General features: G+C 38.2%; 1 protein-coding gene across 6 annotated transcripts; it reads left to right on the top strand.

The window, feature by feature from the left end:
- The first annotated feature begins 463 nt into the window (after window positions 1–463).
- CUNH5orf24 (chromosome unknown C5orf24 homolog) lies at window positions 464–10,411 on the top strand. 6 transcript variants are annotated; one of them, XM_054568441.1, is made up of 3 exons: window positions 464–721; window positions 1,188–1,400; window positions 5,898–10,411. In XM_054568441.1, exon 3 carries the CDS (start codon window positions 5,901–5,903, stop codon window positions 6,465–6,467), a length of 567 nt encoding a protein of 188 aa, XP_054424416.1. In that variant the 5' UTR covers window positions 464–721; window positions 1,188–1,400; window positions 5,898–5,900; the 3' UTR covers window positions 6,468–10,411. The 6 variants fall into 6 exon arrangements, with proteins under 6 accessions (XP_054424416.1, XP_054424419.1, XP_054424415.1 ...); XM_054568442.1 differs by lacking the exon at window positions 464–721 and adding an exon at window positions 934–1,109; XM_054568444.1 differs by lacking the exon at window positions 1,188–1,400 and having other exon boundaries at window positions 464–663.
- The last annotated feature ends 784 nt before the right edge of the window (window positions 10,412–11,195 follow it).

Below are 11,195 nucleotides of genomic sequence, written 5' to 3'. Positions count from 1 at the left end.
TCTACCCACCCATAAGCAGCTAAAGGGCAGAGGCTGAGTCCTTTTAATAGGCTTGGCGCAGCACCTAGCACAAAAAGAAAATAAATCTTTGTGCCAACAGCGCTTAAAAGCTGGAACGGAACTGTTCGATTCAAATCTTGTCCCCATTTCTTAATCCTGTATCCTGAGAAATGGGGTCGGTAGTAGTTTAAGCATCACAGAATTGGGGTGAAACGCAACTCACGTAAGGGAGTTACTTTCTTTTTGGCGGGCTCCTCCAATACAGCTGCAACCCACAGCCTGAACTCGACCCTGAGAAGCTCGAGTCTAAGCCCCGCCTCCTGCCGGTCCCTACGACGCGCAAGCGCATCAGGACTTCCTCGTTGCCTTCCCCGAGCTGGCTTGCTGGTCGTCGGCGGGAGATTGGATCTCGCGATGTGCGTGCGCGTGCGCGTGCGCGACCCTAGCGAGCTCGCGCACGCCCCACCCCGCCCCCTCGCAGTACGGGGCTGTATCGGCCTCTTCCTCCGGCGTCCGGGGCAGGACCCTGAGCTCTGGCCGTGGCCGGAGTCGGCGGCCATCCTCCACCTCGCTGCCGCCGCCCTAGCTGTCTGCCACTCTGCCTTAGGCTCTTCTCTGCAGTGCAGAGGCGGCGGGCTTGGGAGGGAGCATTGCCAGCGTGAGGTTCGCGGCCGATGGGCAGCCCCTGGGCGCGCTGAGGGGTGGGCAACTAGCGGCTGAGGTAGGTGGACGCGCGGGGAGTTGTCAGCTCGGCTGGGAGTAGAGTGAGGGCCGCGGGCTCTCGTGGAGAAGGCTAGGAGGTGGCGAGAACGGGGCCCTGCCAGCTTGGCGAGACGAGGGCTCGGACCCGCGCCTGAGGAGGAGCTCTGGCCTAGCCCGGAGCGAGAGGAGGGGCCCCGGACGTAGTCTGCTGTTCCCTCGGCTTGGAGCCATTATTGGGGGGAAATTCCTTTGCGGCGGGCGGGAGGGTCATCCTTTCTTTTCTCTCAGAGGTCAGAATCACCAGCCCTCCTTCGACGGGGACGTCTCGGTGGAGTGGCCTGTGGACTTCTACAGCTTGCACAACTCCGGGTGCACGCACAGCGGGCGAGGGGTTTTGATTATGGAGGGTACGCAGCCCTTTTTCTAGTGTGGGCGTGTATGGTCTGCGAAGTTGTTATTGCCGATACGTTAATAATCGCTTTCAGGCACAACAGGTACTACGTTTCTAAAGGCCTCCTGTCAGCTAAGGATTCTGGCAGCGGGGAAACTGCGCCGTGGGGCGCAATTAAGGAGTGGAAAGAAGACAAAGGAGGCCGTTATACGCTCTGTCCTAGTGTCAAAACTTTCCGTGGTGGGCAGGACGCCGAGCTCTTGGCATTTGCTTGGTCTTTGCTGCATGGACTTTCTGGGTGATTGAGGTGGGTGAGTCACAAATGGACTTTTCATGTAGAGTTAAAAATTCGTGTGTGATTCTATACAATTGTTCGAAGCCAAGTGACCTGAAATAAATCTCTGAGAATTGTGGGATGTTGGATCTTTGGAAGAGAGCGGAACTTGGAATTCTTGAAAGGAAGACTTTCTCTGTGTTTAGAAAGCTTCATGAATGTTTTGAAAGTTACTAAAAATATAGTTCTTGATGCTGGCAGTAATGACTGCCACCCCTCAAAAGAACGGAAAGGAATTATTTCACGAAGAACAGCTCACCAAAGGACTTTAGGGGCTAAACACACCGTAAAACAACTCCAGGGACGGCAAAATTTAGTGTATGCTTTAAAAAATCTAATTTAGTCATAGTTAAAATATATAGAAGCTCTTAGTTGGCTCCCTTATTTTTAGTGAACTATTTTAATAGATAATTAACTGTTGGTAATCCACACAGTCTGTTCTGTAACTCTTGGCTTTCATTAAGTCCCAGCTTTCTAGAATCGTGGCATTAATTCCGACTTGTGAAATGTGCTCTGCGTACTTTCAGTAAACTCTGTGCTGTAGTATGGGGAGAGCCTTTCAAGAAAGAAGAGTGAGCTGGCAAGCCCTGAAGTGGGAGTAGGGAAGCATTATTAAGTGTAGGATTAATGCCTGTATATACAGATACGGCCTGCGTATACTTACATATAAATAGTTTATGCAAACAAGGATCTAATGGTGCTGATTCGCACCTTAACAGGTTGAAATCTGAAAGTAGAAAAGAATTGGTTTTAGCTATGTTTCTTTTTTTAGATAACTATTTACATGGGTAACTTAAAATAAATTTCTTGCCCAGCTTGTTACTTAGTTATGGAATAAGAAAACACTGTGCTGATTTCTTGGCAGTAGCAGGGAAGGAAAATACAGAACATACAAAAGACTGCCCTTTAGAAATGTTCTTTAGGTCAGTATGTTATTGTCTTTCTGTTGGAATAAACAGCTTTACTCCTATTTTGTGTATTAGTGCTTAGAATAGTGTTTTGCATCGGATTGGTCCTCAGTAGATGTGAGCTTTGTCAGAAGTAAATTAACATAATACAAACTAAATGCATAAATTTCTGGAAAAGATTAAAGGAATTGGGGAAGGGTACTTTTTTATTAATTGAGGACTACCTTTTTTAATTGGGAAAGTTTTTTTTTTAAAGATTTTATCTGTTTATTTTTAGAGAGAGGAGAGGAGAGGGAGAGAAACACGGATCTGATGCCTCTCCCAAGCCCCAGGGAGGAGGGGGACAGAACTTGCAGGCCAGGCATCTTCCCGTCCAACCTGAGGCCTTTTACTTTGCAGGAAGACTCCCAACCAGCTGAGCTACACCAGTCAGCAGGGCTACTTTTTTATGGTGTGTTGTTTTTTTTCTCCCCAATGTTGGTTGGTATCTGAGTAAAGGATGTTTAACAGCACCTTGCCTCCAAAAGCCTAATGTTAACGTGGGAGCATTTGAGATCTCACTTTCCGGTATATGTCATTAGTTTGGGTGAAATAGATTCTTATAAAAATTTTCAAATAAAACAAACTTCTAACATAAATGTAAGTTGAGACTCTATATATCCTGAGTGCTAATAGATGGTAAATGTTTTGATATATTAAGAGAATATGAAGTTAAGGGAAGTAAGGTCCAGAGGGAAGGTGTTAGTAAGTTAGTGATAAGAACTTAAAAGGCATGAACTATTATAAAGCTGTGAAACAAATTATAGGGAAAAAAATTTTCTCCATTTACTGGCAGTGTTTCCTGTGGAAGAGAATTTAACCTTTCTGCCTCTTTTTACTAGCGCTTTCCAGAAAGGTGTTTTCTGAAAAATAAAATTGAAAAAGCAGTCACTTTTTCTCTTGCAATATTCTGCTCTCAGAAGTCTGAGTATGTTTCTCTTTGTATTTGTAATTGGCCTCTATTCCATCTTTATTGGAAATAAACTAGTGTTTTGATTCCTGTTTCATGCCTGTGCATATTCTCAATTGGTTTGTAACTTGAAGGGGAGAAGAATGTGGTTGGTTCCTGCACAAATTCCAATTTTGGCTTTTCTTCAATTTGGAAAGCAAATCTATTTCACTTTATAGGTGTTATCAACAGAAAGGTTTTGTGAATGTTTGAATAGGTAAGGACTAAAGAGGTAAATAAAAACTTAAATAGGAATATTTTAAATTGAGTCCTGTATTTTCATTTTAGTATAGCTGAGTGATTCTCATTGTAGGGGATGGATTTTGTCTCCCAGGGAATATGTGGCAGTGTCTGGAGAAGTTGTTGGTTGTCAGAAATTGGGAGGACAAAGAGGAGGGTGTAGCTAATAACATCTATGTGTAGAAGCCATGGATGCTGCTAAGCACCTTGCAATGCAGAGGACAACCCTCCACAACAAAGAATTACCTGACCCAAGTAACAGTGCTACTAGTGAGAAACCCTGATATAGTTTTATACTATACTGATTTTGTTGGTTCTGAAGGCAGGTTATCTGGATTTGTATTTGGCTTTACCATTTCCTAATATGTGACCCTGGGAATTTGCTAAAGTCTGCTTCAGTTTCTGTAAAACCGTTAATAATAGTATGTTCCTCATAGAGTTGTGGTGATGATTAAATCAGGTAATGTGCACAGTGTCAGGCTTATTACCTGACACATGGAAAATGCTCAAAAACTGATAATTTTCAGCTAATTATTAATACATTTTGAACACACTTTGATGATCTCTCCTTATTTCTCATCTGAAATGAGAATTTGAGCTAGTGATAATTAATAACCTAGTTCTCATTGTATCCCTGGGGAATGAGTGAAGAATTATACCTTTTAATATTTGTGTTTAGCTCAGTCTTGTTTTATGTTCTGAAGTCTATAAGGCTTCTACCATAAACAGGTAGCTTCTCAGTGTTGATGTTTTTCCTCGATAGTTAATAGTTTAAGCCAGTGGAACAACAGCTCTGTGTCTGTTGATTCTTAGCAAATATTTAGTAATTTTAACAGACTTCAGTTCTGTGACTTGATTCCCATTTCCTTTTGCCTTTATAAACTGAAATAGATTTACAGTGGTTTTGACTCCCATTAATTATCTGTTCTTTGCCTCTGGGAGTAACTGCTTTTGTGAGGTTTTGGTGCAATTTTGCATGTAGTAAGGTTATAAGGAAATAGATCTAACAACTTGGGGCTAAGCCTTCATATACATTTGAGATTCTCTTTCTAATCCTGAATTGGAACCCATATATTTATCTTTTTTGTAAACTCTTCATTTTCTGTGTGTTTTAATGATACAGCTTCTTAGGCCTGGCCTTGTTACAGTGATGGTGGTAATACAACCTTTATAAACAGGGAAAAAAATCACAGGGTTGCTCTCACAGACAAAACAGAGACTTTGGACTATTGTCACAGGGCTCTTATAAGGGAAAAAGATCCACATCATATTTATGATCAAGGGAGAAAGCAATGTTGTACATTCAATTTTTAGTCTTGATAATAATACCTTCAAAATAGAAAATATTTTTTTACGGTTGTTACCCTTACTTTTCTAGTATAAGTCTCGATTTTTGTGTAAATGTTCACTCATTTAGCTAATGGAAACCTTTGTTTACTCTTTATATCGATACTTCCTCCAGTTTGAATAGAGTAGTTTGAAGGGAGGCAAGACATTAGGCCAAGAGATTGTGTTCTTTGTTTGGTACATTCCATCTTTTGTAAAGTGTAACATACATTCAGGATTCTGTATAAATAATAATAATGAGTGAGTGTCCACATTGTGGAAACTGTGGCTAGATCAGAAATATACATGTGAGAAATACAATAAAAAGCCAAAGGGAGACATTCTAAGAATGTTAGGCAAACAAAAAAAGAATCATGTTAATAATAGTCCTTGTCTTTACTGTTATCCTTTTGGGGTTTAGTGATCTAAAAGAAAAGAGAATACAGAGTATATAGGAATATAGAACATATTCCTACAGAATATAACAGATTTATTTTTTATATATATATACACACACACACCTTTTTGTTTTCTAAGCAGAGAATATTATAGCTACTAAAGCAGTATTGTTGTTGAGTTTATATGGCATTTGTCTTTACCTGTGATTTTTTTTTAAAAGGTTATATTTATTTATTTTTAGAGAAGGGAAGGGTTAGAGGGAGAGAAACATCAGTGTGTGGTTGCCTCTTGTGCAGCCCCCTCTGGGGATCTGGCCTGCAACCCAGGCATGTGCCCTAGACTGGGAATCGAACCTGCAACCCTGTGGTTCTCAGGCTGGCACTCAATCCACTGAGCCACACCAGCCAGGGCTAAATTGAGAAAAACAAGTATCTTTGAATCTGCTGATGTGCGTTTGTTTATAAGTGGTCTGGAGTCCTGTCTGTTAAGTCTAATTTTAGGTAGCCTGCATAGTTGTTGGAAGGCAGACTGTTTTCCCACTGAATGCTGTCATACAGATATATATTTGTGTATATATATTTATGCATATTTGTATTTTATTTTTGGTAGAAAATGATGCATCCTGTTGCCAGCAGTAATCCCGCTTTCTGTGGGCCTGGCAAGCCTTCTTGCCTCAGTGAAGATGCCATGAGAGCTGCTGATCAGTTTGACATATATTCCTCCCAGCAAAGCAAATATAGCCACACAGTCAGCCACAAACCAATGGCTTGTCAGAGGCAAGACCCATTAAATGAAACACACTTGCAGACTACAAGTGGCAGAAGCATAGAGATAAAAGATGAACTGAAGAAAAAGAAAAATCTCAATCGATCTGGTAAGCGTGGCCGGCCTTCTGGAACCACCAAATCAGCTGGATACCGGACCAGCACAGGCAGACCCCTGGGAACCACCAAAGCGGCTGGATTTAAGACAAGTCCAGGCAGACCTTTGGGTACAACCAAAGCTGCGGGATACAAAGTCAGCCCAGGGAGACCCCCGGGTAGCATTAAAGCTCTGTCCCGTCTTGCCGATCTTGGTTATGGCTGTGGCACTGCTGCTTTTCCTTACCCTATGATGCATGGCAGAGCAGTTCACGGGGTAGAGGAAACCAGCAGCGAAGTCAAGCCACCCAATGAGTGAAAGAGGCAGGAAAGGAGGGCCAGGTTTAAAGGAAGATTGTGAATAATCCCAAAGCTTCTTGGTTTTATTTTGAACATACATGGTTTTATGGCCTGGACTTTCCACATTTGTTTTCCTGTTTGTTTGGGTGTTTTTTTACCCCCTGCTTTTGCTCAAAAACCGCCATATGCTGACAGATGCACTCAGGGCATGAGCAGTGGCATTGAATTTGTACATAGGTTCAACTGTAACACCTAACTAAATCATTTTTGTTTTTCCTTTAGAGTATGGTTATGTCTCATATTTCATTACTACTTTTGGGCTATTCTAAATAGATGCTTCATGTGCTAAACAACTGAAACCATTATACCTATTAGTTTGTGAAGTAAGCCTACAATATAATAAAGATAATATCTAAGGTATTTTTAGTTGATGGAACAAAGCAAACTAATGATTCAGGATTGTTTGAAGTATGGCTGTGAAATTTTGTAACGTGTTTTCATGAGACAAGACACAGACATTTGTATGCTTTGGCATTTACATAGACTTTAGATGTTAAAATTTTTATTTTTAATGTTCTAGGTTTTGGCAGCTTCTTATTTATTGATCTAAATGGCATTAATTGATTTAACCATTGTTCCAAAAGGAATTATTTAGTGTTTCCTTTTCAGCAATGATAGGTTGTATATTTTTTAATCGCCTAAGAGCATATATACCAAACACTGCAAACAATTCATATTTACAAAAAAAATAAACTTTTTAATAAAAACTGCACATTACATTATTGGGGAAATATGATGTGTTCTGAGAATAGCTTATGTAATATAATAGAAAAAGAAACATTCTTAAGGTTTGCATGGAGCTATATTCACTACAGTTTGTCTTTCATATACTCAGTTTCAAAGCATTGTGCTTAAAACATTTATTATTGTTACTCATTTATTCAGAATGTTTTTAGTTTTTTTCTGAGAAATTGTCCCGTTGCATTAGAACTTACTGTGGTTTCAGGTTTGGACACAAACTGAATGGTAGGCTATAAAACCGATACAAACAAAAAAAGCAGTTTTCTGACTGTCAGAACACAAATATTAAGAAATATATAGGAATCTACCTATGCATGAAACATGTTAAAAAATGTGTTGGTTAGTTTAATTAAAAATCCGATTGTGGCTCCAGTGAGACCCCTTTACCCCCTGCTCCCCACCAGATTTTTTTCCAACAGTGTTTGCTTTAGAAGCAAGGTAGATAGAAAAGAAAAAAGTATTGGGTAGATACGTATAGTAGGGGCAGAAGGAAATTTCTCTTGACCCCTTTCTGAAAGTAATATCCTTTTTAATACACATTTTAGTTATTCTGAGTTTGTTCTAAATAAACTATTACAAACTTTGGATTTGAAAAAAATTCCACTGAACTTTGAAGTTACAGTGTATGTGTTTGCCATTTAAAATGCCTTGGAGATTATAATGTAGATTTGCAGGGCCCAGAAACTTTAAAAATAATTAAAAGTTTAAAAAGGCGCATATTGTGTTGTTTGGGCTTGCTCTCAGTTAGTGCAGACTCTGATTGCAAATGTATGTCATTTTTCATACCTTTTTATCAGGAAAAAAGCAGCAAGCCTTCAGGTGTTCCAGTGATGCCTGACACAATGAGCTCGATTTTATGCTGCTCTTTACACTAAGAAGTGTTGCATTGTATGTGGGAGCTGTGTGTGCACTGGCATCTAAGACAGTGACCTCAACAATTTTAACTTTGCACAAATCATAGCAAACAATGTTTGATGACTACAAAATCAGTTGCAACATTCTGGCAGCTAAATTGCTACAAGAGTTTCTTTTTGCAGAAGCTTAAAATACAAAATTTTAATAATTTACTAAAAGCAGTATAACTTCTGACGCACACAAATGCTTACATCTTTATTCATGTATTTATCCATTTTTACGATGTATCTGTCATTTACCTATTTTTCAAGATGATGTTCAGCATCTGACTGCTTAGAAATCCTCTTTTGAGTTCCTGAAAACAGTTGTTTAAGTAAATGTTCTACTGTAAATTTGGTTGCATGTTGTGTTTTTTAGTATGTCCATTTGACATTGCCCTTTCAGTTTGTTTAATTCCTGATTTTGTTATACAAAACCTTCCCTTTCCCCCCTGCCTTATCTACGTTCTTTCACTCCCCTTTTCCTCGTCCTCCAGCACATCTACTCAGTGGTGCTGTGCGGTGTGTCAGAAGGTAAAGCAGGTGTATTATTGTATACTGAATTTTTTATACATGTTTAATGAAACGGTGAAATCAATTAAAGGAAGTATGTTCATAACAGTGTTTATTAGTATCAGGAGCTATGTCCCAGGAAGAAAAGGGAGTGAATGGATGACATCGTTTAGAAAGCTGAGTTTTCTCTTCATGTCAGCAGTTAAATGGAGTATCAGATCTATGTGCTGATGAGCCTCTCCTGATCCTACTTCCTTTTCTCCTTGTGAACAGTTTATTGGTGCCATGCTGAAGAGAAAGACACATTTATGGGGGGAGGGGGTATAAGGGGTCTAAATGGTAGGGGACAAAAATACAATAAAGATTAAATTTTAAAAAAGACACATCTACGTAATAACACGAAGTCTTAAAATATAAAATATTTTTACTTGTCTATAATCTAAAGACTACATTGTGCATCTTTTGTAACACTGTCTCTTGTCATGATAAACACTGAAATAGCATGTTAAACAAATGCCTATACTTTAATATAATCACTTGGGGAGAACTGGACTTTCTTCCCACTGTATGATTGTTCCTTTAAAGGTGAATTGCTAATTTTATATTGTGTAATTCTCTTCTTCACAAAATAGGTTTCACTATTCTATATTAAAACTGTTGGTCAGAAAATGATCTGCTGTTCAAATAAGTTTGCTTAACTTTTGTCTTTTAAATATTTTAACATGCCTTATTTATTATTCTTATATTAACCAATGAGCTAATGCAGATGAAATTTTCATCTTTGACAAATATAACCTTGCATAACTAATCTTTAGTATGGGATGATTTTGATACTGTCTTTGGAGTTTTGCACTGGATATTAAAAAAATACTGGCATGTTGTGTTTGAAGAAAAGTATTGGCTTAATTTTTAATATTTGGGGACATTTTTTAAATCAGTGTTTCAATTAGATTAAAAAATTCTTATATTTTTATTTACTTTTTAAAAGAAACATCTGTTAAAGTAATAAGAGCAATATTCATTCCAAACTGAAGGTTGTGTAAATTTACATGTATATTTTCATGAAATAATAGTTTCAGTTTAGTAGGGAAAAATTATCTGAATCCATTTATTACATTAAAAGTAATCCATCCAGTGTAAGAAAAACCAGTGTGAGCTAAAGGAGAAAAAAAACCACACCTCTTTTATATTCTAAGAAGCTTTAATAAAAGAATAATTCAGGGGATGTTGACGATAACTGCTACTTTTGTCAGTCATTGTCTCTATATGCAGTAAAATTTTATGATCCCTTTATAGTAAAAGAATACACAGCAGTTGTTGAAAACATTTTTCCTTGGACATAAAATATTTTAATGCTGTTAGGTTTCTGTTTTTATTATAGCTGACTTATACCTATTAAACTCTAGGATGTATCTAAATCTTTCCTTTATTTTCCCCCCTTCACCTCCAAGTAGATAAATCTGTGCTCTCACATATAATGTATTTAATTTTTGGAAAATTTAATGCTGTAGTAAATCAAGTGTGTGATTTATAGTAATCAGACCACTTTGACTCTTAAGTTTCACACTTTCCTTTTTCCACAGATAATTATGGAGAAAATAGTTACCAATTAACTGATAGAAGCACGCTGTCCTCTGCTGTAAAAAGTCTGAATAGATACTGTGTATGTTTTTATGTCCATGAACTTGAGCTACTCGTGTGCAATTATGTGTATGGGAATGGAGTAGTGTTCATGATTTGTATCTACATCATCATATGGATGTATATTTATTAATAAAGTCATTACTTTAAAACCAACTTGTTTACTACTTTATTTCTTTAAGTAGGGGGATGGTAAGTTTTTTTATAACCATGGATCTTATATTTTTTCTTGGATTGTGCTTTAAGTAAAAAAAAAAACTATTTTAATCATTTTCCCAAGCTTTCAGCTAGCCTAATAAAGTCAACTTTAGTAACTTTTGAGCACCTGCTCTACAGTGTGGCAGCTCACATACTGAATAACACATAGTCTCTACCCTCAAGGAAACCATAGGGGAAAACAAATGCCTTAATATATAGAATTCAGACAATGTGATGCCAATTTTTATTCATTCTGAATTGACATTTTAACATGTTATCTCTCAAATTAGCTAATTAATTTTAGCACAGAACCAGTCTACAGTCCATCTGCCTAGTCCTAACCTGTAGGCTACTTTTTAGATGAATTTGGCAAGAAAAAATGGTTATTGTGATAACGCTGGCTTTTAACTCATTTTGGGAGCTACATATGTTGTACCTGTGTTACATGAAGAAGAAACAGTAAGAACTGCGCTGTGTTATCCTCAGTATGCCCTGTTCAGAATGGCTGGCAACTGAAACTGATCATGATTTTTTTGAGTACAGGAGGGTCACAAAAACAGCCCTCCCCACAAAAAACAACTTTGTGAAATTTCTGAAAATTTTGTTTACTTTGGAAATTTCAAACATACAAAACTTAGTAAATATAGAGTGTAATGACCCTCCATATGACCATCACCAAGCTTTAGTAATTAAAAAGTTCA

This window comes from Pteronotus mesoamericanus, unplaced genomic scaffold, assembly GCF_021234165.1.
Source record: "Pteronotus mesoamericanus isolate MK-2021 breed Mesoamerican mustached bat unplaced genomic scaffold, CSHL_Meso_final contig_2, whole genome shotgun sequence".
NCBI classification, from domain to species: Eukaryota; Metazoa; Chordata; class Mammalia; order Chiroptera; family Mormoopidae; genus Pteronotus; species Pteronotus mesoamericanus.
The sequence above is the reverse complement of the archived record's forward strand: the minus strand, read 5'-3'. Positions and strand labels throughout refer to the sequence as shown.